Here is a 25,261-nt window from a genome sequence, read left to right on the forward strand (position 1 = left end):
TTCAAGTTTTTAGTAACTATTTGATCGCTATAATTTCGAGAACTTTTTAAATCAAAAATCCAAAACTTAATTGAAGATACTCGAAAGTGTGTTTATGTTCATGTTTCTCCAGGGTCCCTAGAGCAACGGATATTGACGAACAAAGTACAACGTGTTAGAAGCAGACACCATCCCTCGAACCATCATAAAGTTTTGGTTTGAAAGATTCGAAGAAATACAATATGATCTGGAACATAACCAATATTGAAATGACCTAGTCTCAATATGGATGACAATATTTCAATGATACTAGAGGAAGAGCTCCGAGCTACTTCACGTGCAACATCTTTGACAGTCCACCATTTTAATACCACCGTACCAAATAATGAGCACCAAACGGGAAGATATCAGAGAGTAAGTCAAATCGTTCAACACATTTATTGATTCTCAGAAAAGATACGATATGATCTATCAGTTTCACTCTTCACCGAGGGAACCGGCAGAAGACTGATTCAACAAGTCAACCATTGGAGATAAGGAACGGGCACTTTATGTCAACCATGCCAGTAAGCATTGATGGCTGCCTGTCAAATGAACGGCGGTATCAGACTCAACAGGGAATCTTCAAGAAAAATCCAATTTTTTATTTGAGTAGATAGTGCAAGCTGCTTCCTGACTCCAATACCAGCAACTCTGACTCTACTGCCCTAACTCTGACTCTAATGGAGAGTGATATCTATGCTCCTCGTTTTCACCTCCAGAAAGGCTCGCTGTTGAAAATGTTTCATGACAACAAAAAACTATAAAAATCCTCAAAGAGCCGTAACAAACTCCATTCTTTAGGAATCGAAGTTCTGTCTTGACCACTGTAAACATCCCATCTTGCACTAATTAATTAACACCTTTTCCGATTACTCTAAACTGTCTTTCTGAAAATGAATTTCATAAACGGAAGGATGTCGAAAAATTTTTGGATCACTTTTTCGCCTCCAAGTCTGCAGAGTTCTACGCAAATGGAAATGCCTAACTTCCGCTGTGCTGTCAGGAAGTTACGAACTCCAATGGCAAATAAATTTCTCAATGATTCTTGTTTTCCTTGAAAAAAACTACTTGAAGAAAAGTGACCCACTACTTATTGAACAACCTAATAAAAAAGAAACAGTTGCCTCTCAAAAGAGGTTTATCAAACTGCAGATGGACAGAATTTTCTTAACTTTATCAGTGTTCGTTTTCTCAAAATTTTTAATACATATTCAACGAAATGCTTCAGAAACATTCGGAATGCGATGCGGTCGCATTGCGATTCGATTTTTGATCAATTAAAGAAAGATGCATAAAAATGAGAAAACAATAAAACAAAATATTTGGTCAAAATGATTCACTAAAATGTCCTCCTCTCTGTGGGCCTACAAATTTGGGATACGGTAAAACATCATATTACCGAAGAAAAAAGATAACGATTTTTCCAAGAGATATTTACTGATTTTTTATTAACATGATTTGAACAGAAAAAATAATTGCCACTAAAGGATCGCTATATTCAAAACCAGTGTTCAATTTTCAACAATTTTAAATGATTTAGAAGTGTGGCGGTTGTGGATAATACCACATGTGTCCTTCTGTCGGCATAATTTTGAAATTTTGTGGAAGGCCGTCAGAAGTGGATTCTTGCGACGTTGATGAGGCTGATTGGCTCACTGAGTATGGTCCGAGCCCTGGAACCAGTTGAGCATCGGAATCCAGCATGATGGATTGATCAGAAGAGGAATGCAACGGAGTATTATGAAGCTCTTCTTTAAGTTGTGCAATGTAACTGAAAATAAATACAAATCGAAAATATTATAAAAATGTGCAGTTCAAAAAAGCAAACACAAGAGTTATGGCCAGGGATACATTTCAAAAGTTGCCGAAATCCTCAAATTTCTCACTCGCAAGTTGTCTCAGTTTCTAACAACAAATCTCACGTTTTTGAACGATTTTGCAGCTTTCCTAGTTTGCAAAACTCACTTTATTGCCTTCTTTAATGTCACGATTTTGGACAACTTTGGCTCTCCTACTTGAACTGGAAGTTTGTTTCTGAGATCATCAAATGCACCATTTATTATTTTAATTCGATTTATTTCTCTGGTGGTCGCCCGGGCTCGTGCGATTGCTTTTCTTTGTTCTCTGTTTTCTGGACCATGCTCACGTTCCTGCTGCTCCTCACGTTTCTCCATCACTGTTGACTGGTTTCCCGGAACCTGAAAAGTTAGAAATTAAAATGATGGCTAGTAAAAATGGAGGTTATTGAGTCCTAAAAAACGCAGTTTTCGAAATTCTTACTACCTGTAACAACAATGTCAGAACACTAACCTTCGCTTTCTCTTTCTGTTTTCCAATCAGTTCATATTTATCGATATCTTGAAGATCTTGAAGAATTCGAGCTAATTCGGAATTATCGGACATTCTGTAACCATTAATAATTAGGATCTCTAAAGGAGAATGGAAAACCTGGAGAAAACATACGAGAGGTAAAATTTGGGGAGTGAACCCAAAATAATAATGACTACACTGACTTGAGAGGACTAACTGTTCGGAATTGTGCTCAAGATAAAGAGGGAGGAGGATACCGTACAGACATACTTTATGGAGTATAAGGTATTGAGAGAGCCAAAATATAGTGCATTCGGATTGTTTCTCTGAATGACAAAACCATTCTTTCTGCGTATTTGATTATTCACGATAAAACGGAAAACTAAAAATTATTTTATTTTTGTCTTTCTTAATGGAAAAATATCAAAATATCGGTTCTCTAAATATGTCCAGGAAACTTTTATTGATGTCTCGCGTTCTTTAAAGAATTTGTGTGTCAAAACAAAAATTCCAGCTCATCCCACTCCCAAATGAAAAAGAATTAAAGGACAGAGGAATCAAACAAGAAGTATTATCGCTGTCTGGGAAAAAAAGATTAAAAGCGGAATATATATTCAAATTTTTGTAAAAAATGCAAGTGCAGAAACCACCGTACTTCAAGGCTTTAAATATTGATCTCCTATTTCCCCAATGTTTTGACGATTTACCAAGGTAAATCGGGAAAAAATCATACTTGTGAAATTCCGGGCCGGCCCGCCAAAGCCCGGGCCCGGCCCGGAAGGCCTGGTAGCAAAAATTTTGAATAGGTAAAAAAATATTTAAAATAGGCACGAAGTACAATAGTTTCCGGACTTACATCATTAAGAAAAATTTAACGAGGTATTCCGCTCTCAACCTTTTTTAGACAGCGATAATAACATATATTCAGAATCTAATCAGAGGATACCGTGTACTCATATTTTATGCGGTATACGGTGTTGGGGGGTGGGAAGGAAAATTTAGACTTTGGGAACTGTATCTAACGAATGTGACGGAATCGTTTTACAGGTGTTTTAATTATGTATAATACAATATGACGAAAAACAGTAATAACATTATCTTCTTATCAAAAAACTATAAGAATATTGAAATAAAAATAGTCTTCCGTTTTGAGAATTTGGGCAGAATCTTCGGAAAATGGGGGAAAAGACCATCTTGAGAATGAGGGGTGAAAGAAGAAACTAAAATCAGAATGAGTGATTCCAATGAATAGTAACCATAGCCCGATAATGGATAAACGGAAGGGCGTGGCAAACGACGCACATGCCTACATCCAGAAAAGGACAACCCTCATTGTGTGAGAACCCCGTAGTTGTCGCACTCCGCAGTCCCAGCTCGTTGGTAAGGCTGACTTTACCTAGATAGGGTGCGTCTGAGTTTTTATGGCTTTCACACTTGCATGTTTTCCGGTTTGCAAAAAAATTGCTTTACACGTCCGACATGCTGTGAATTTAGGTGAAGAGGTACCTTGTACAACGAGAAGATGATTCTGAAGAAAAATCATGAGCAGGAATCTGTGAGCATATAAGCACAGGAGGTTTCGGGTATCAAACTGCCAGCGTTCTGACAAAGGAAGGTTTTTTAGACAATGGTTGAGAATTTGCTCAAAATTTGCATATTTATAGTTTGAGACATGCTCTATACGATGACGAAATAATTTTTAGCCCGTTCTCACTCCCAGGCCAAAAAACTTTGTCTGAAAATTTGAGCCGATTTCGGTGCGCTGGGGATTTCGGCTACCCCATCCCTCGTCTACCAATTTCCGCGTGAGAGGAAAATATTGGTTGTGTGATGTTGTGGTAAGAGGGTGACTCATTAGGATTGACTATGCTGGTTCGACCCCCACTGTGGTAAAAATTGTTCGCATTTTTTGAAACTAATTTTTGATTCCAAGTTTGCCCCCGTAGGCACTATATGACACTTTTTGGTTAATTTCAAAAGTTTTCAAAGAAAAAAAGATTTCATGAGAGTTTGAGGAAAAAATATAATGGTCTTTTCGACCGGTTCTTACATCCTCGTATCGTTAAAAACGAAAATTTGAGTCTCTGAAAGTTGCTCAATTTCGCTTTTTTTTGAGGTGGAGTATTGTCAAATCAATCACATACAAGATTCGAACTTATTTTTATAGGTTTCAGTTAAGTTTAAGCGATATTTCAGAAATTAGGAACTGTCAAAGTTCTAACAACAATTAGATTTTGGAGATTTTCTGAGCCCAAAGACAATCTTGGGCTGAAAAAATTTGTCAGAATGCTATTTTTATCGTTTCTGAATAATTGAAACGTTTTTTTCGCACTTTTCAAAAAATTTTCAAAAAATTATTTTCGAAGTGTAAAATTTAGTATTTTGGGAGGTAATTTCCAGTTGTTTAAAATTGATGTTTCTAGCTAAAATCCAGGTCAAAATTATCGTCGGTCAAGTGGCGAAAACACTACGGAATTTTTTAAAATTTATGTATGCGCTTTTAAACCGTAACTCACTATTAATCACCATTTTTGCTTTTTTCTTTCAATTTTTCGCTTGTTTTTGGCAATTTTTGTCTAATTCTTAATAAACTTTAATGTATTTACCTTATAAAACATAAAAACAGTCGTTTTTGGACCGAAAGTATGTAAAGTGTGAGATAAAGGTTGAAGGCACATGCATTAATATGAAAAATACCGTAGTGTCTTCGTTGCTCGACCGACAATAATTTTTGATCTAGGTTCATCGGCGTTGAACAAAAATAATAGTGTGAACAAAGAATTTTGTTTGAATTAGAAAAACACATCCCCGAACGTCTATAACCATTTCACCATTATCCTTTTTCAAAAGCGTTTGAAAACGCAACCAGCAAACATGAAAAAAAAAGAAAAAGAAAAATACCATACGAACGATTAGAAAATTTGGTGGAAATAGTCCTGAATGATTGGGAATGTGGAAGTGCCATTTTTTGGAGGATTCTCACTATAATTGAGATCGAAATTTCTATTTTTGTTTCATATATCTGAATGGTGACCATTTTATATCTCTCTCTTTTTTCTCACTGCAAATCCTCATCCCTCCCAGACACATTCGATTTTTTTCTGATTTCAACTGCATTTTTTGAGGACTTCGGATTTTTTTTGAATTTCTTTGCAAAGGCATGAGGAAAATAGATAACCTACCACACATTTCTATACCATAAAAATTTTTGGTAAGTCCCTTTTAGGTGAATAGGGATCTTCTAACACAGGTAACAATTTTCCGGTACCTCGACTGGAATGTGTTTTGAAAAATTATCAAATCAACGATACAATGCTCAATCAGCATGTGCGTCTCCATTTAGCACATGAGATGTGAATTATTAACAAAATGAGTTTGTTCCCATTGCACACGTCTTTCCATAGTTCAAGTATACAGTCATCACTTTACCTCTTCTGATTACAATGGGTTTATTGCTATAAAGTGTCCAGATAAAACGACCAGGTGAATCTATCTGAAGAAGGAACGGGGTATATAAAGACGATCGAGACCCAAAACCAGAAACATTGTATCTAACATGGCATCCCGATTGGAAGCCTATGATACATTTTGATTTTTTCTGTTAATTCAAAAAATCGCCCTCTCATGAACACTCTCTGCTATTCTTCAATGTTTCCGTATAATTCGAACCTAGCTTTGATTATTCTTGTCAATGTTTCTTTGAAGTTTTTTTTTTGATAAGTCTAAAAACTGAGCGAAAGTTTGAGCTTCCAAAATTCCTGGCTTGTCATTGACTACCTCGACTCTATGAAGTATTTGGAGCCGTACGATTTCTGGAAAGTGATCAACCCAAAAATTCTTCTAACCGACTTCAATTTTGCGAGATTTCTTGGATATATTTGGGTTAATCCTCCACTTCCCAAAGAAGAAGCTGAACATAGACAGACTGATTAACTGGTACAGTTGGAATGAAGATTTTGGAGAGAAGAACATCAAGAGAATAGAGGACTTACCGCTGTTCGCAGAATCCCTGTGGTCCAAGTAGATGAAGGGGGTGGAGGAACAAGGAAAGACCAATTAGAAAGACGACACAACAACAACCAATTAAGCATGGATCCTGGATAGTTGGTCATTCTTGAGATCTTTGTGGAAGAAAACAGTCAGGAGTTTTTTTTTTCAAGTGTCGCCATTATGGACAAATTAGGTTTGTGAAGTAAGTTTTTTTTTGGAATTTCATTATTTTTCGAAACAAGTATTTTACAGATTGCCCTAGGAGTTCCTGCCGCCGTCTTCATCAACTAAACAACGAATCGATAAGCCAACACCAGAACAAAAGATCCAACTCAGTCAGGAACGCATGAATCTGTACAATGAATGGTTCAACGAGATGTTTCTTCCTTTAAGCAATAATTTATGTAAAAAATGAATTTTCCTTCAGAAAAAAATCTATTGTTGTAACATTTCACACAAAATAAAAAGTTTTTTAAATAACTTCACCTTGGAGGTCCTCTGACCATTATCATCGCATTCAGCAAACCCAGGAATTTCTATAACCCTGGAATCTAGAGAATCTTACCCATCCGAAAAACACTTCAAATTTTTTTTATTCAGTTCCCTACCATTCACTGTGAAAATTTCAGCTTCTTAATATTAATATATATTCAAACTCGTTTTGGCAAGGAGATGGTGAATAAAATAAATTTCTATCGATATTATTCGAAATAAGATATTGCAGATCTTCAAATGGTCGCAGTTAAAATGATGACTTTCACAATAAAAACCGCAAAATTCATTCTCGTCTCCACCAAAACAGGTCATAATAGATTTCAAACAACCATCATGTCGAGAGACAGCTAGAACAATCATTCTGGTGGAGGCGAGAATTGTTAAATAGGAAAAATCTCATTCAGAAAGATCTTTCAATCCCATTTTTCTGTTCTTTCTCTGTAAAGTTGCAATCCGAAATGAGCAAAAACGCTGGGAAGAATTGTTTAGAAAAATTTTCAAAAAATAAGATACCTTGGCTGACCGCGCCGGAAATCGACAAGTATGACATTGACCGATATTTCTATTTGTACAGTGCAATTCGTATACTCGGTCTCTTAAAAAAATTTTAGGTAACTTTAGTTGTTGGTAATTTTCTGAGCAGGAGGTTGAAAAGTCGAAGCCCGTAGGATTCAATTAGAGAAAATACGGTATTTCATTTTTGCCTATTCCCTTTTTTGTTTGTTTTCTTCCGATTTGCATGAAAAATTAGCTGAATTTTTTATGAAGTAAGAAATCAGCCAAAAGTAGGTCAAAATAAATTAATGTCAAAGTACTGTAGTTTAAAGGTCGACGATGAAGAAGATCCAAAAATAAAATCACAAAGGAAAAAAATGTTAACGACGTTTATCTCCATGACAACAATTGTTTGATATTTTGCCAAGTGAGCTGCTTGATTGATTGAAATGCAAACTTTTCACTCAAAACCAACGAAATGTTTTATTTCATCAAGAAAAAATAATTGGATACAATGAGAAAGCCAGACACCGTGCCGTCTCACTAGTCAGTATCCTTCTCCCTTCTTTTCATCATCTCATCTATTTTCTTCTGTTCTTCTCAGCAGCAATCGCCCGTTTGTCTTTTCCGTTGCCATAGCTTTTTCGTTTTGGCTTTGCTGTGAGATCAATTTTTCCTTTTACTAGTTTGAAGGCATACTGACATGCAGCTCCTTTAGTTTGACGTTTGCAAGATGTCTTCTAATTTTATTTATGTATCTTAAAGGAAGTACCAACCATTTTTCATTTTAAATCCATTTTCTGTGCGAAAAATGATAAAATTGAATATTCAAAAATTTAAAAATTAATTTTTTCTAATGAACTTCAGTGACCAACTTAATTAGGATTTTTCAAGTTTCTGACTTAAATGTTTTCATTTGAATTTTTTGTCTCGCTCTCCTATCTATTTGCTATCGGTTTTTTTTCCAATTTTCAAGTTTTCAATTGTTTCAAACATTTAAACACCATGAGAGTTCGAATAAACAACAAAATAATTTATCGCCATGTTACAAGGGCCAAACAAGATTCAAACCAGCCAGAATTAACCACCTCCTCCGCGTCTGAGTCAGCTTCAACAAGTTTGAAACATTCTCAGAACATTGAAAGTCTAGAAGCGTTGGCTTCGAGATCACGCAAAAGGCAATCGGAGGAGGTAAGAATATTTCTTGCTTTTCCGAGCGGATTAACTTTTTTCTTCAATAACTTGAATTTTTGAGCTGTTCGAATTTTTCAATCATGGATTCGAACAAGCTCTAGCCACAAACGTTTGAAGAAGCACAAAAATTTTGGTTTCAGGATTTCTTGGAAACGAATGTGGTACTGGCTCCAGGATACCAATGGCCACACTGATGGGTCGGAAATATCGACTCAACAAAAACAATACAGCGAATGCCAACCTGAACCTGGTCCTTGTAGGCTTGGGAATGGATCTCTCATCGTCGATGGAGTCAAGGAAGAGACACTGGAAGAGTTATTCAAGAGCGATGAAGAAGCCATTAACGAAAGACAGCAGAAAAGAATGCGAGTCATAAAAGAAAAAATGACTGAAAATTTGGTTGAAGATGAGCAAGCACTTGAAGAGAAGCAAAAGCGAAGAATTCGAACCATCGAAGCAAAAAGGCTGAAAAAAAAGAAGAAGAGGGAAAGGAGGAAGCTAGCGATGATTCTTAAGAGATAATTCTGTAAATCATGAAAAACTCACGTTTCGTTCTGATATGTTTTTCTAAATAAAAGAATTCGATATTTGGGAAAAATTGGTGTTTCTTCTTGAGTTCCACTGAGAAAGTCGAAGAGTGTGGAATGATTGATTTAAAGAACGAAAAAACGTTTTCAGGACACAGATTCGAAATTCCAAGCTGCTCGCTCCTCTAGCAAATTCAGGATTATTATACCGTGAATTTTCAGATGAAAACCCACCTTTTCACGTTCACTTTGAAGTCAATTATCTTGATTCATATAATAGATATGAAAAATTCGTCAACTGATAAAATGTTATTGATATTAGGATAAACATTTTTCAGTTAACAAAATTTTCATATCTATCATGAGAACCGAGATAATTGAGCTTAAATCACACTTCTTCTTCATCTGAACAATTTTTTTTCCTTCTTTCATCTCATCCGCCCACAATGCCTCTTCTCCGGTCTCTCATCTGTTTCTCCTAGTGTCTCCTGCAACATAACGGATGTCCTCTCACATAACACAAACAGATGGCTATCTGCACTCTCTCAGTGGCCCTTCGACTTGCTTCTCTATCTTGCATCTACTCCCCCCCCCCCCCCTCTCTCTCTCTCTGTCTTCCTAGTATCTTCATATATTGCATCGCTTTTTGTTAAACCACCGGGTGTCGTGGCGGGCGCCTGTGAGCCAGCTTCTTGGCGGTAGACAAGTGTGGATGAAGTGAGAGGAGGAGTCCTGTGTGTATCGCTGTCTGCGGCGACCGAGCGTCCGTGCCAAGCGCTACGTCGCCAGGGGTTGTCTGTCGGAGGACGGACGGTCCCGGGCGCATAAGGAGTGGTCTACGGCTCAGGGCTGAAAAGCAGCAGGCAAAAGCCACCGCGCGGTGCAGTGGCCGGACAGCGCTTGTGAGTTGACACGTGCACACAGCCTCTTCGATACCTTCAGACCACTTGTCATTTTTTAAATGTTTTTTTGGATTTTGAACAATTGGCAAAATCAAGGACTAAAAGAATAAAACTTAATGAATTCTTGTGACAAAAGCATTAAAAAATCTGCCATTATTCACAAAAGCGCAGACATTTTAGTCACTTCTTTAACTGTGGGCATGTATTATTTAAGATCTTTTAAACTATCATGTTCTCATCGTTTAGTCGGGATAACATCTCACTGAAATTTTATGTATTTTTACTAATCTCATAGTAGTGCTTTATCCTTTATTACCAATTACTGATTCCAGAGTGAGAAGACATCATCGTCTTCGTGCTGAATAAATACGAATGTTCATATTGACCTAATAAAAATAACTCCAAAAAATGATTTATAACGTTTTGGAACAGAATATTAAAAACTAAGATTATCGAGTTTTAGAATAGATTAACAATGAAATTTCTTCTGCTTCGAAATATAGAGCAAAACTTCGATGACTCAAAAAATTCTCAATCATTTTTGAAGTTAGTTTAATTTTTTGGGTTTTTGTGATTTTTGTGATTTTTGTGATTTTGTATATTATTAAAAGGTAATTTTGAATGGTTTAACAATTTTTTTCCAAATCAATGATAACTTTTGCTCGGGGTCCTTCTTAAAAACCACTTTAGTCGCATGACGGCATTCTTTTGATTCCATCCAGGAAGAACAGATACTGTAGTCCGATGCTGCAAATTTGATGACCGGTACGAGAAAAACGGTATTGTTTTTTGAAGAAACCAGACTTCTAATACAACATCACTAAACTTGCACTTTGATCTTAAAGTTGATATTCTTATGAAATGCGCCAAAAACTGTCATCATTGACCCGATGGGTCTCATTTCTTTTCAGAGATATTAGAGATAGTCAACACACAAAACACTCAGCTTAGTTTGAGAAATATTTTGTCGGTTGACAACGTTTTCATACCTTCGACAAGAACTGAGACACATTTTTTCGAAGTTAAATGTTAGAGGCTATTCTATCACATAATCTAAGAAATGAAAAAAGCACTGTAAAAACTAGAAGCGCAATGAAAAATTTTGAATTCAACTCAATAATTTTTCATTGACATTTCTATCCTTACAAGGGAAGTCTTTTCAGACAACGGTTGAGAATTTGTTCAAACTTTTGTCGTTGGTACTTTTTGGCACGCTAATCACAGAACTGAAGTCAGTTTTTTCAACACGGCCCTGTGAAAAAAAGTTATGGGCTGTTTAAGTGATTTCAGTGCTAATTTCTCACATGTGGAGTGAATTTTTGAAGGAGTTAATAACAGTTCTTCGGAGCTTTTTGTATGTAAATAGTACTGCTCTACAATCTGAAAAAGTTTCCTCATTATAAAAAATATTTTTTGAAAAAATGTCGCATGGGGTACCCCTTTGGCAATTTTTACAATATTTCGAAAATTTGCAAAACGAGCTAAAATGAGTTCCAAACGTAGATAAATGATGAAATGCGTATTTTCACAAGATGTGAAGCATGAATACCTCTCGAAATCACAAATAAGGAATTTCTTCAGAAACTTCAATGGATCGTAGACTTCGAAATTGACAAGAAGAACTCAAATAGTTATAAATTGAATAGTTTCTGATTTATATCGCTTTTTTCCAAGGCAGAAATGAGACAATCTAGGGAAATCGGACTAACAATTCGACTAGCAAAGACTTGAAAGTGGGACTTCCAGAAATTTTCCAGAACATCTACCAGTTATTTTCGAATTTTATCAAAAATAATGATATTTTCCAAATAAATGACAATCTGAATAAAATAAAATTTTTATTCAATTTTTTGAGACTTCCAGAGTTTCAGAAAAAAAACAAAAAAGGTTCTGGAGAGGGGGATCGAACCTGACCCTTGTCAGACTCGTCCGTCCCTCCTCATCACTATACCACTGCTGGCTGCTCTCTCCTCGTTCCTCAATTAATATAAGAAAGGGGGAAAGTGTGGCGCTTAAAAAACGCTTAAAAGCACGTTAAAGTTTCAGACGCAAATTTTCAGCTTCTAAAGGCCGAGTTGGAAAAACAAAAAATGATGCCATCTTCAGAGGCTCATATAGTATACTTGTTCAAATTTTCAACAAATTCTCAACAGGTGTCTGAAAACACGTCCCTTGTTAGTGAAGCGACGTTTTTTTTCTGTTACTCACTTCGGGTCCCCGTTTCCTTGCACTTTGATTTCTCCTTCACCGCCAGCAACAGGGAATGTGATAGTGCATCCTTCATCAGTGAACTCTCGCTGTAACTTGCCATTGAAAAAATGATTAAAGATTCAAGAAATATACCTTAACATCATCTTCCAAGCGGCGCCCGTCGATGTAAATCTCGTTCTCGTTCTTATCTGAATTTTGGAGAATTGTCAATCGAAATCAGAAATTCGACAAACCAAAACAAACACGAGTGTGTGTCTCCACAATCTCCCACGTTGGATAATGAACATTGTGGTTTTTCACATAGTCTGCTAGAGGCATATCATTGACCTGAAGCTTAACAATTATATACTCAAAACTATGTAATCATACATGATATTTCAGGAAGTACCCATACTTTTGAGTGCCAGTGGTCACTATGCGGAAGTTCAACTTGTTCTTCTTGAACAGATCCTCCCCAGCAAATTTGTCCTCCCCGCAATTTTTCTTGAGTATAACCTGAAATGTTTTTCACTACTTCTCATATTAAGAAGTTGATAATTTTATATTTCAAAGAATTTTCGAAATGCCTTTTTTTACTTTGTTTAGATAATCATATGGTTCGGTATACGGAAAATTGTGAAAAGGACAAACTTTCCCTTCTAATAATTATGCAGTGACGTCTATTTCAAATGCCAGCAAAATGCAGTTTCAAATTCTATTTATGGTTGGCAACAAGCGCACACAACACGTGGTTAGGGGCGATGATTATTGAGAAAAAATTTTGAAGGCATCAATTAACCTACCCTATTTGTTGTGATAGAAGCCCAAACTATACATCTATTTTGAGCTCAATTATCTTTGCTTCTCCAAAAAATATCAAAAATTGTTCAACTGATGCGTTATTTATCATAAGATCATCAATATTTATCAATTGTCAAAATTTTGATATCTCTTATTGCAACCGAGATAATTGAGTCCAAAGTGCTCGTATAGAGAAGTCTTCTATGATGGGGAAAACGGTATTTAAAAAAATTATCATTGAATCCAATATTAAAAAATGCGTCAACTTGATATAACATACATAAAGCTTTACAAAACGGCTTCCAATTGAAATGAAAAATATGTATGTGAACTTCAGAAAATTAAACAATAGAATGCCGGGTAGCAAAAATCGAAGATGGATCAAAATAATTCGAATTTTTGTTAACTTAGAGACAAAACAAAACATTAGAAGCGCGTTTTAACTGTCAACTTCAAGGCATTGTTTCTCGCTTAGCATGAACGACATCAAAAAGTTGTCAACAGATAAAACGTTCATCTGAATGTTAACAATATTCTGTCAGTTGATCATTTTTTGATACCAGTTAAAGTAATTGAGATATATTCAGTCAAAATTGTTTTACTAACCCGCATCATCCTGTTTTTGGACTTGAACATTATTCTGGTACAAAAAAGTCGGAACTGACAAAGAAAAACGCCGGATTACAAAAGCGAAATGTTATGTCCTTGCGGTGTATGAGACGAGGGATAAACTACTAGTTTATTTACATAGAGAGAACCATTTAATACACAGCTCAATAAGCTTTTATAGGCAGTTGTTATCGCCACGTAGATCTGAGGCTTGACGTTCTCCAGGACGGTCACGCCACAACACGAAAGGTTTCACAACGATAACTACCGTAACCTGAACATATGTGCATATTTCGAACTTATTATCTTGTTTTTCGTGAGTTTTCTTTTTTTCTATCGAAACTTTTTGTTATCCAACTTGTTCAAGAGAAAACTCAACTAAAAGCAGAGAAAATTGAGATGATAAATGTGGAAAAATTAAGGTTACGGTAATTGTCAGTGTGGGCCGTCAGCGTTCTTTCTCCACAGCTCCAATTTTTTTGTACCTGAGTTATAAAGCAAAACTTGGTTTTCAGTTTTTTGAGAAAAATCAAATTTCAGAACATGACTCGAAAAATTGGGACAGTCACGAGATCTGATTTCAATACATATTTCAATATTTTGGACTCTACAACAAAAATAAATCGTTGAAAGTTTCTAGAAATTTGAATAGTATAGCCACATCGTCAATTTTATAGAAAACCAGAAACCTACCTCGTCATCCACCTTGATAATCTTGAATGGTCCTTCGTGCTCGATCTTGACTGACATTCCCCCAGATTTGAACGGGGCGTAAAACGTCCACGGGGACATTTTGAATGAGAATGAACAAAGGGAGAAAGACAAAATCGCAGAGAAGTTTCTGGAAAGTTGTGATTGTTCTGAAAGAAACTATTTTCGAAACTTTGAAAACAAAAAATAGTAAGAGAGAAATAAGGAGAGGGAGATAAAAACGTATTCGAACATAATTAGGTGGTTGGTAAGAGTTTGATTCGGAAATCACAAACTGCAAATGTCTTATTTTCGTATGTTGGACATTATTTGCTCCGCATACTTAAAGCCCCGCCTACTTAGCATCATGTTATGATCGAAGTGCGTCATCCGATTCTCCAAGGGATATCAAGTCATTATTTGCAGAGATTTCGAAACTGGGAGCATTATAATGGGAACAAGCTTTTAAGAGTCTATTTTTTTGAAGAAAATTATTCAAAAACGCAGAAGAACTTTTACAGAAAATTAACAATGAGAAAATCGGGATGGAAAGGATAGAAAATGATTTTCTTTTCATCGAAAATCACAAACAAAACGTTCATCTGAAAACACGGAAAAACGTAAAATTCTCTGAAATTATAGCTATTTCCTATATTAGAGACCCACCCAGCTGCACAATTATCTTGATTGTTGTGAAAGATATTAAAAATGTGTTAAATGATAAGATATTTATCATAATCTAATCAATATTTCATCTATTGGCAAATTTTTTATATCTGTCACAGAACTCAAGATAATTAACTTTGAAGTTGATGGTTTGGGTGGGCATCTATTTGAGGAAATACGGTAGTACAAAATTTGGTTTTTGAAATTTGTAAAAAACAACTGAGAAAAAAGAGCTTTTCAGGAAGAACAGTCTTTTGTGTAGTTGAAACCGTTGTCGGATGATTAGGACCGTGCTGGGAGCCTTAAAACTATGATCAGGATATTGGTCATTTGTTTGTTGGAACCAAAATCCAATGATGGGACCGGCAGTCCTACTATTAGATCGTTCTTCCCGTAATGTGTCGAAATATTCTATACTTTTCAATAATAATAATTTATTGATTCAGGACTATCAGTCACTTATAAAATCAATGTGTTACAAATTAAAGAAATGAGTTAGAAATTATGTTTGTCTAGGAACAGGAAAGAAGATAAATTAACATGACTTAAATTAGTTTTAAAAGAGATGGATGAAATCAAGGGTGGGAACACGGTTTTTGGAAGCGAGTTCCAGCAGGATATAATACGGAAGGTAAGAAATTGAGCAGAAAGTTTTGAAGCATTTTTTAATGTACAGAGAATGTAATATGGGTGGCGTCTTAGATGATTATGATGAAACGGGACAATGAATAGATTATGGGCAATTGCAATTTCCCGGGAAACTAGAGTTTTATACATAAAAACAAGATCGGATAGAAGTCGACGGTACTCTAAGGATTCTATATTGTGATCACGGAGACAATCAAAGTAGGATATATAGGGATAGTTGAACTTCTTGTAAAATCGGAACAGGAATGACTTTTGGACGCCTTTAAGAAGCTTGATTTGCTCCTTGAGGACGGGGGAGAAAACAATTGTACCATACTCAAGAATGGGGCGAATGTAGATGACAAAATATTTTACGAAAATATCCATTTTAGACCGGCGGAGAACAATAAAGAAAATGTTAATTCGTTGGTGTGCTTTCTTGAGTGTGGTAGCGAAGTGGTCAGAGAAGGTCAGTGACGAATTGAGAATGACTCCCAAATCACGAATCCTCTGACTTGGCATACTAAAACGTGATGAATCAAAAAATTACTGAGTATTACTGCTGATCTTTCATATAATTGTTTTTTTTTTCGTTTTTTTCCGGTCTGCCTTTTCCATGTTTTCTACTTTTCAAGATCCCCCAATTTTTCAGTTTCTTACTTTTCTTCAGTAAAAGCTTCGATGTCCTTTGATGACGTTTTTGCTAGGATTACGTCTAGTCTAAAGTCCTTTCATCTTTTTTCCCCATTTTCGTTAATCCGATCCTCTTTTTTTCAAAATCCCTTTTTCTTTAACACCTGCTTTTGAAAAAGGAATCGTTTATTTTTGTTAGATGTGCATGGAAGGAAAGAGGGCATCAAAGAAGGAATCATCCATCTGCGACTTAATGAGTGGATGAAGAAGAGAACCAAAAAGATGGAGAAAAGCAATTTATGGCATTCGCTTGCGGATCCGGTGACTCCTAATCATTTTTCCCGTTTTTTCCCGCATTATTATTATACTTGGCAGTACACAATGCAGGTCTCCGCATATCGCATATAATCCGACAAAACCTTTTTTGTACTCTAGCATGTCTGCTATTTTATTTATTAATCCTTATTTTCCGTGTGAATTTTGAATAGCTTTACTCTTTGGAATTTTGCATTTTCCTTTCTATTCCATTCATTAATATATGATATATGATTCTCAGAAAGTCGCAACTTTATTTACATATTCATAATGAAGGAGAGTGCGTGTAGTTCGATGAGCATCGTTCTCCTGCATGCTCCTTTTCGCTTCTCTCCCCGCTGCCTTCTTCTTCTTCCTCTCCCTCTTGTTTTACTTGTTTCACTTTTTTTGCTCCTACTACTGCTACTTTTTCTTCTTCTCCTTGTTCCCCTTCTTCCTATGCTTCTTCTTCTTCTTGTTATTCTTCTACTTGCCCCCTTCTTCTGCTTCTTTTGCTTCTTTTTCTTTTTCTTTTTCTTCTCATGTACGTCTCTATATTTCGCATTGCACTTCTTCTTTTTTGCCACAGCTTTGCGCAACGTCCTTTGCCTCCCCTCCCAATTTTTTCTGCTCTTTCGCCCTTCCTTTCGCGCCTCGCCGTATCGATTCCCTTTTTCGTCCACACTCTTTTTCCCCTTAATCCGCCCTTTACTCCCCCTGCTTCCCCACATCCTCTCTTCATTTTGCTCACTTACCAACACCTTCAGAACCTCCTGACACGATTTCGAGTGCCCTTTCGACAATGGAGAAAAAACCAGAAATTACCGAGAAGCGATGTGAGTTAAAACTGTTTAGGGACTTTAGAGAAAACAGAAATTTTTTATGAATAAGTGCCACAAAACTCATTTTTGAGAATCAACCGATATTTTCTCTATCAATGCGAGTGAGCTGAAGAGGGATATGCAATTTATTACGGGTTGGAAATGTTCTAGGTTGTTTAGCATTCTCGGCTCAGCAATGTCAGATCGCTGTACGTGTGAACTGTGTGTCCTTTCCGCAAAAATTTCGAAAAAAATCCTCGACTTTTTTTAAATGAGTTTCTGGAGATTTTTCAAAAAATGCGCAACGCGGAATTTTGGAGTCGCGTCGCTGACATGTTTTTTCTAATTTTTTTCAGCCATTTTGAAGTGGTGGCCTAACTTTCGCAAGTTGAGTTTTCTAGGCCATCATTTTTTCAGGGATGTTCGAAACGGAATTCGGAATTCCGAAAATTCCGAAAATCCCATTTTCGAAATGAAATTCCAACCGGAATAATTGCTAGAAAAAAATTCGGAATGAAATTCCGGTCGGAATTTTTCCGAAGCGTTTTTTTCGGAATAAGAAGTTTTTGGACTACGGTGTGTCGCGAAAAAACTGCTTGCGGGCAGATATACTTTCAATTTTTTTGCGTTTTCACTGACTTTTCAGAATCTTTTCGTAAATTTTCTATTAATTTCAGCGTATTGTGATGGAAAAATGGGATTCCTACTTTAAAATTTGATTTTTTAAACATTCCGAAAATTCCGACACTCCGAAATTTTTCAAATCGGAAAATTCCGAGATTCCGAAATTTTAAAAAATCGAAAACAAATTTCGAAAAATTCCGGAAAGGTCATTCCGAACATCCCTGCATTTTTTCGCCTAGAGTTGGGCTGATGGTCGCCTTGTGTGTTTTCTTGGTCATTTGGAAGTGGTGGCCTAACTTTTGCGAATTGGGTTTTCTAAACCACCAGCTTTTCTTCGGCCTAGATTTTAATTTTACAGTTGTTTAAATTACCTAGAATACACACCAGGCGATTATCAGACCAATTTTAAATCAGAAAAGTTGGTGGCTTAGAAAATCCGAATTTCAAAAGTTAGTTCTTCTGTTAGAGGGCTTGCTTCAAATAGAGTTATGTTGCAAACTTTTTTTTGTCATATAACTGCGGAATCACTTTTTCTATTGATATTTTTGGCCTATATATTTGAACGTAGTTTAAAATTTCAGATCGGCCTCTAATGGCCTTACCTCCAAAGCTTACTCCGGAACGTGGATTGCTGATAACACGTTTGTTTCACTCGAAAAACATCAACTTTAATAATTATATTTTCCAGCAGATCTTCGCGATCGTATAGAGCGTGTCCAAAAGGATATCATGGAAAACTCGTCGTTTGCTTACAACAAAAAAAGTAGGGTCTCCCAACATTATCATAGTGGAAACTAATTCCTAAATTTCAGAGTCAGCTGGACCTCAAGAGCCAACTTTGAGCTCCACGAATGACAGCGCAGTCCCAGAAAAAGCAACCGCCGGGGCTAAAAGACACTCAACGTCGGAGTATCACGGTTTGTTGCTTTTACAATTATAGCCGGTGGCCATAGAGAAAGCCCAATAATAGCCATTACGAACTTTCTTATCAACCAACAATCTAATTTCGAATAAGAAACAATTATGATTATTAAATTGCTGGTATTACAGAAAGAAAACGCTGCAAAGACGTCGACGAGGAAGCGATTATGGCTGGAATTGATCCAAATCTCTCGATGATTCCGCTTCTCTACGCGGACAAGCCACAAGAAAAGAAGCAAGCAGAAAGTTCTGGTGAGCACGCTAACAGAATTAATTTTGAAAAACAGGTCACTGTAAAAGCTGTATCAAGAGCCTCAGTTGTCTTTAATTTTGAAGCATCTTGAAAATAGTTAAAAAAGATTTTTCAGTAATCTTGTTCGGTTTAAAGTTAGAAATATTGCTATTCAGCTGCATCGGCAACTGCATCACCGAATACTCCAGCACAGGAAGTCGTTGCTAAGAATGGAGACGAGGCCGAGCAAGCCGATTCAGACACCGAAGCAGACTAAGAATCTCAAAACATGCTACCTCTCCGAATTTTTGATGATTTCAACATTTCATTTGAATCTTCTCCCCAGTAATCCAAATAACAATATCACTACATAAAATAATCTCCATTTATGCTTTTTCACCTACCGTGTTTCCTGTAATAAAAGCCCACCTAAACCGTCCGTTTTGTGCTTAATTATCTAGATTCCTATCGAACATATTGAACATTTGTTAACTGAAAGAATACTGGTGAAAGTATGGTAAACAATTCATTAGTTGACAACTTTTTGATATCTTTCAAATGAATCAAAATAATTGAGCTCAAACATACCGGCTTGAGCAGGCTTCTATCTGAGAAAATGCGGTATATAAATATCAATTATTTCTTGATTTCCCCCCTCCATGATTTTGGTCCCTGTTCACCAATAGAACCCCGACCATTAATTGTATTGACACTATTGATAGTGATAACAAGTGATGCAACCAAGACACGCAATTTTGGTTAACTTCTTGTTATGTAGTAATTATCTAATATCTGATATAACTTTGATTTGTCACTAAATTTATACAAACCAAATAATCATCATAATTTATTTCACCTGCCTATTCACTCATTTACAGTTCAATAAAGCAAAATAATCTCCAAAAGTTTTTTTAAAGGGCGCTTAAAAATTCGGCTCTTTTTTTCAGAAGCTGGAAAATTTTGTCCTCGAAATTTTTTTCGAAAATATATAAAAAGCGGAAATTTTCCGATGATAAACGTTTATCAAATTTTTTCGGTACATTTTCACGAAAACTAGAAAAATGGGAATCCCGATTTTTCTTCTAATAATAGCTGTGCATAACAGAGAACTGTGGGGGTCTGTTTGGGTGCGATTTAATTTTGCATGCTGGCATCTCTCACTCTCTCGTCGAAAGAGAAAAGTCTGTTTTCTCTCACCGGCTCCCTCTATATGATAATTTAAAGGGATTGGTAAACATGAGAGTATATTGTCCCGCGCGGGTGTTTACACTAATTCAGATGTAATATTTTGAATTAATTAATTAATTATCTGTTTTCATGAATATTGAAAGTTGTATAATGTTACGATAGGTTTTTCAGACTAAACTTTTTCGAGTTTGAAGCCATCACAGATGTTTGCAAGAGTTTGAAGCCATCACAGATGTTTGCGTGCTGGAGGTATTTGTCTTTGTAGTCTATTTCTCTCATCTTTATGTTAAGGGAAGTGAAACCATTGCCTCGGCCGCCATCACCACCTTCCGAAGGAGTCATCTCAACCTTCTCCACGATATCTGTCTTGATGTGAAACCTTCTGCTTCCTACAATGCTTCCATTAGAAGTCAAAAATACCTGGCTTGGCTTGTCCACAAAGAAGGAGTGCAAATCTTCTCTTCGTCGACTTATGGGGAGAAGAAAATATGTTTTTTTCTAAGGCTCTTATTAATTTTTAGGTTTCCGAATATCTCATGGACGGTCTCATTCAGCCATGTCCGATTTCGATGAGGGACAGATCATCGAATATCATGTGGGTTTTCAAAAAGCTGGATAAAGTTTTTATTCAGAGTTTCTATTGGCATGCGCATGAGTGTAAATATGCGGGAGATTTGATTACTGGAGAGGCGACGGGTGCAGAAATCAGAGAAAGAGATGAGGAGAAGTTGAAGGTTTTGAAGGAGCATTATCCAATCAGAGTTGTGTGGGAGTGTGAAGTCGACGAGGAACTCCGTCAAAATCAAGAAATGGCTCAATTCTTTGAGAATTATGAGGATAGGGTAAATTATATTTCTCGTTTTTATCAAAGTATACTTTTAGGGTATACTTCAAATGGATCGTGCACTTTTCGGAAGGACGGAGGTTTTTCAGCTCGAAGTCAACAACAAGAACAAAAAGTTGTGCTATAATGATGTGGTCAGTTTGTACCCATTCATTATGAAGACCCACACCTACCCCATCGATCCACCAAGGGAAGTGAAAGAATTCAAATTGCCTATGACGAAGCTAGATGACATATTTTGGTGGATTTTTGCTATGCAAAGTGATGGCTCCTAACGGTTTGTTGATTCCCGTTCTACCAGACAAGTCCACTGGAAAATTGATTTTTGGGGTATGCAAAGTATTACTTTCTGTTGAAACTTAAAAACTATTTTTTCTAGCATGCGCTCGAGAAGAGATTTTCTGCTAAAAAGAACTATATTAATTTCAGATGAATGCTGCTCATTATTTGCATTCAGTCTGCATCAACTGGAAAACTGCTGATTTGAAGGAAGTCCACTAACATCTAGAAGAACTTGGATTCGTATTATTTGTTTTCAAATATCAAAATCGAATGATCCCCTCCATTACCTAAGTTCAAGAAAAAAGTAAGACCATGTTCCAGTTCCTATATAATTCTACTTTTCAGTAGTCGAACTAAATTGGTTGGCAGGATCAATATCGAAACATATGGCATCACAATATAGAGCTCGTCAATCCAAAAAATCGTCTGGTCTACGCTGGAAGGAAGGCAAAATACAAGTAACCTGCGGAAACTGTTAATATAAGAAGTAGTGAATTTCAAAATTTTTAGTTTTCATCGCAAAACACTTCGATTTCCAAAATTTCTGTGAAGTTTCAGTAATTTTGCATTTTCTTTGCAGAGCGAAAAAAAGCGTGTTTTTTCACATAATAAACGATCAGACTGTGCAACTGGTATTTTCTGACTTTTTTTCAAGGTTCGATTATTTCTGTTTTCAACTTTTCATACTTTCTATTTTATACGTATTATAATCATTTATTAAAAATACAAATGGTTCACAGAAATATAACGTTTCAATTTCTGGGATTTTTCCCAGAATTCGAACGGTTCGAGTTCTGGGATTCCAAAAAAAGAGAAACGAATGTGGAAAAAGGGGGCATAAAAATTATAATGATGGGAGATAAAAACAAAAGAAACATGAAGAAGTGTGCTAGTTTTCCATTATCATGTCATCCGCAACAACTGGATTCGGTGGCATTCTTCCAGCATTGAATCCTTGAGATTTCAAATATTGTAGAATCGTCGTGTGTTCAGTGTCAAAATCAATGTTTCCGTGAGATATCGTGGTAGATGATGATTTTTCTTTGATAAGTTGCAACGTTCTTAGATAAGCTGCAAAACCAAAGATAATTCAAGTATTCAACTTTACGTACATTTCTTTCCATAGCTGGAAACTGAATCTTCAAAATTGTCCTTGTTGTTTTGCGAGAACATTGATCCTCCATGTTTGAAGAGACTCAATATGAACTCACAACTTTCCAATTCTTTTTTTTTCAGGAAGCTTTTGTCAATAATAACAGCCATCCGTGATTTATTCAATGCCCTCGGCAATGTATTCATAGGACAAACCGTAGAAAATATTACTTTATCTTTTATCTTGCTTTTGAACAGCATGTCTATATTATATTAGAAAAAATCTGTAGAACAGAGGAATTCTAGAACAACAGAAACCAATCAACAAAAAATCCAATCAGCTCTTGGCACGTATCTCGATACGTGTAATCTAACATCTATGTCGCGTGTGAATATATATCTATGTTGCGTGTGAATTTATACAAGTAAAAACTGGATCATTCAGGATACCTATGATCCATCAACATTCCAACCTGACATTCGCCGTCCATGTATTGAAGGTGTTCAGGAGAAATGCTTGGCTCTCTTCAAACATGGAGAATCAATGTTCTCGCAAAACAACTAGGACAATTTTTGAAGATTCAGTTTCCAGCTATGGAAAGAAATGTACGTAAAGTTGAATACTTGAATTATCTTTGGTTTTGCAGCTTATCTAAGAACGTTGCAACTTATCAAAGAAAAATCATCATCTACCACGCCATCTCACGGAAACATTGATTTTGACACTGAACACACGACGATTCTACAATATTTGAAATCTCAAGGATTCAATGCTGGAAGAATGCCACCGAATCCAGTTGTTGCGGATGACATGATAATGGAAAACTAGCACACTTCTTCATGTTTCTTTTGTTTTTATCTCCCATCATTATAATTTTTATGCCCCCTTTTTCCACATTCGTTTCTCTTTTTTTGGAATCCCAGAACTCGAACCGTTCGAATTCTGTGAATCACGTGAATATCCCCAAAATCCCAGAACTCGAACCGTTCGAATTTTGTGAATCACGTGAATATCCCCAAAATCCCAGAACTCGAACCGTTCGAATTCTGTGAATCACGTGAATATCCCCAAAATCCCAGAACTCGAACCGTTCGAATTCTGTGAATCACGTGAATATCCCCAAAATCCCAGAACTCGAACCGTTCGAATTCTGTGAATCACGTGAATATCCCCAAAATCCCAGAACTCGAACCGTTCGAATTCTGTGAATCACGTGAATATCCCCAACATCCCAGAACTCGAACCGTTCGAATTATGGGAAAAATCCCAGAAATTGAAACGTTATATTTCTGTGAACCACGTAAAGTTTTGCAAAAATTGAAGTGTTCCTTTTCTGAAAGCCAACTAAAAACCATAAAAATTAAAAAACTGAAAATCAGCAAAAATAATGTAATTAATACCATATTTCCCGTGGTTACGTTGAAATAAAATATTTCTGATAAAAAACCCAGCGATTATGCTATTTATCAGAAGTTGAAATTTTTCTGTGATAAATTACAGAAATTTGATTCATTTTTGATTTTTCCTCCGAGAATTGAAAATTTTGAAATTCACTACTTCTTATATTGTCAAATTAAATTAATGTCTGTTGCAAAAAAAAAACAATTGTGTCTGCAGAAATGATGACAAATAAAAGTATTGTGAAATTACGACTTTGAATAATTCTGACAGATATGACAAAATATAGAAATTATTGAAGAAATTAAAAAAATTGTAATCATCACATCGATGATCACCGTGGAGATGTCAAGGTTTCATATTCAGACAACCGACAAGGTGCTCCATCGAATGATCCTGACTTGATCGGTTTGGCACTCCATCAGCTCGGTTTTTCCATATTCTTCAGCTTCATATTCATGTTCAAATTTCGGTGGCTGAAAAAAAGAAACGAACATTTTTCTGAAATCCACTCAAATTTATTTTCAAATTACTTGAAGCAGAGAAGAAACTGAACGAAAAATTAATTTAAAAATTAAATGTATGTCTTTTTCAGCAGATTTTGGATAACTTTAGGCTAATTTCGAATGTTAATTTGAAATATTGTAGGCCGGTTTCGATCCATTTAAGGTCCATTCTTCAAAGTCAATCAGATTTTCAGATAAGGTTCAAACCAATAACTTACTTCCGATGACGTCATTGGTTTGCTATAGTACGCGGATAACGTCGTTGGCTCGTCTTCATATGGTACTGCTGGAAATTATAAATTTGAGAAAATTTTCAGATTAAAACTTCTGTATGTTTTCATTTATTTTTGTTCTGCTATGGAATTTTGGCCTTTTACATTCAGAATATGTTGCTCATTAGAAAAAAAAAGTTAGTCTTTAAAAAAATTTGGTGCTTAAAAAATTTTTCTAAGGACATTTGGGATTTTATAGTAGAGTCGATTTCTCTTACCAAGTTCTTATTGATGATCCAGAGGAAGTCGGTTGTATTTTTGAAGCCAGAGGAAAACCTTTTTCTCAATTTCATCAACTGTTGCTTGGTCGGGCTCCTAGGGGTGATACGTCGATTTGAAATAAGTTTGATTTTATCTGGATAAAATAGTTTCTGTGATCGAAAACACAATTTCGTAACAAGTCAAAACAGACATCATGGCATACATTTTTATTTCATGAAAATTTTCAAACAATTAATTGTGTTAATGTCCCATACGTCTTTGAGCAAGTATATTCCACTCTTGAAACTTTTGTTGAAGCTCAGTTTCTATAACGATAAATACATCGGAATTCAATAAAAATCAATGAAAAGACCGGTGGAAAATCAGAAACCAGCCATGAAGGGGAGTAAATATGGAGTGAATAGGGAATAAATA

The 25,261-nt window shown here is 36.0% G+C and overlaps 8 protein-coding genes across 8 annotated transcripts; 4 read left to right on the forward strand and 4 right to left on the reverse strand.

Annotated features, from left to right (window-relative positions):
* Nucleotides 1-1,557: 1,557 nt before the first annotated feature.
* Nucleotides 1,558-2,424, reverse strand: CBG10608 (the record flags this gene model as incomplete). The annotated part of the gene is made up of 3 exons (XM_002645974.1): nucleotides 1,558-1,792; nucleotides 1,987-2,219; nucleotides 2,332-2,424. 3 exons carry the CDS (start codon nucleotides 2,422-2,424, stop codon nucleotides 1,558-1,560), a joined length of 561 nt encoding a protein of 186 aa, XP_002646020.1.
* A 4,805-nt stretch (nucleotides 2,425-7,229) lies between these two features.
* On the reverse strand, nucleotides 7,230-14,326 carry CBG10605 (the record flags this gene model as incomplete). The annotated part of the gene is made up of 11 exons (XM_002645973.1): nucleotides 7,230-7,287; nucleotides 7,330-7,411; nucleotides 8,747-8,893; nucleotides 9,052-9,217; nucleotides 9,691-10,032; nucleotides 11,849-11,945; nucleotides 12,143-12,231; nucleotides 12,278-12,333; nucleotides 12,379-12,472; nucleotides 12,515-12,640; nucleotides 14,228-14,326. 11 exons carry the CDS (start codon nucleotides 14,324-14,326, stop codon nucleotides 7,230-7,232), a joined length of 1,356 nt encoding a protein of 451 aa, XP_002646019.1.
* Nucleotides 14,327-17,246: 2,920 nt separating this feature from the next.
* Nucleotides 17,247-17,741, forward strand: CBG28133 (the record flags this gene model as incomplete). Its single annotated transcript, XM_045240809.1, has 2 exons — nucleotides 17,247-17,280; nucleotides 17,683-17,741. The coding sequence occupies 2 exons, from the start codon at nucleotides 17,247-17,249 to the stop codon at nucleotides 17,739-17,741; spliced, it is 93 nt and encodes a 30-aa protein (XP_045099066.1).
* A 740-nt stretch (nucleotides 17,742-18,481) lies between these two features.
* On the forward strand, nucleotides 18,482-19,319 carry CBG28132 (the record flags this gene model as incomplete). The annotated part of the gene is made up of 5 exons (XM_045240810.1): nucleotides 18,482-18,530; nucleotides 18,578-18,652; nucleotides 18,702-18,806; nucleotides 18,940-19,062; nucleotides 19,219-19,319. The coding sequence occupies 5 exons, from the start codon at nucleotides 18,482-18,484 to the stop codon at nucleotides 19,317-19,319; spliced, it is 453 nt and encodes a 150-aa protein (XP_045099065.1).
* Nucleotides 19,320-20,786: 1,467 nt separating this feature from the next.
* CBG28131 lies at nucleotides 20,787-21,575 on the forward strand (the record flags this gene model as incomplete). Its single annotated transcript, XM_045240811.1, has 4 exons — nucleotides 20,787-20,825; nucleotides 20,863-21,072; nucleotides 21,113-21,268; nucleotides 21,504-21,575. The coding sequence occupies 4 exons, from the start codon at nucleotides 20,787-20,789 to the stop codon at nucleotides 21,573-21,575; spliced, it is 477 nt and encodes a 158-aa protein (XP_045099064.1).
* A 670-nt stretch (nucleotides 21,576-22,245) lies between these two features.
* CBG10602 lies at nucleotides 22,246-22,655 on the reverse strand (the record flags this gene model as incomplete). Its single annotated transcript, XM_002645972.2, has 2 exons — nucleotides 22,246-22,427; nucleotides 22,469-22,655. The coding sequence occupies 2 exons, from the start codon at nucleotides 22,653-22,655 to the stop codon at nucleotides 22,246-22,248; spliced, it is 369 nt and encodes a 122-aa protein (XP_002646018.2).
* Nucleotides 22,656-22,900: 245 nt separating this feature from the next.
* On the forward strand, nucleotides 22,901-23,277 carry CBG10601 (the record flags this gene model as incomplete). The annotated part of the gene is made up of 2 exons (XM_002645971.2): nucleotides 22,901-23,054; nucleotides 23,096-23,277. 2 exons carry the CDS (start codon nucleotides 22,901-22,903, stop codon nucleotides 23,275-23,277), a joined length of 336 nt encoding a protein of 111 aa, XP_002646017.2.
* Nucleotides 23,278-24,209: 932 nt separating this feature from the next.
* CBG10600 lies at nucleotides 24,210-25,051 on the reverse strand (the record flags this gene model as incomplete). The annotated part of the gene is made up of 3 exons (XM_045240812.1): nucleotides 24,210-24,323; nucleotides 24,572-24,639; nucleotides 25,024-25,051. The coding sequence occupies 3 exons, from the start codon at nucleotides 25,049-25,051 to the stop codon at nucleotides 24,210-24,212; spliced, it is 210 nt and encodes a 69-aa protein (XP_045094319.1).
* Between the last annotated feature and the right edge of the window lie 210 nt (nucleotides 25,052-25,261).

Source organism: Caenorhabditis briggsae (assembly GCF_000004555.2).
Source record: "Caenorhabditis briggsae complete genome, chrX, whole genome shotgun sequence".
NCBI classification, from domain to species: domain Eukaryota; kingdom Metazoa; phylum Nematoda; class Chromadorea; order Rhabditida; family Rhabditidae; genus Caenorhabditis; species Caenorhabditis briggsae.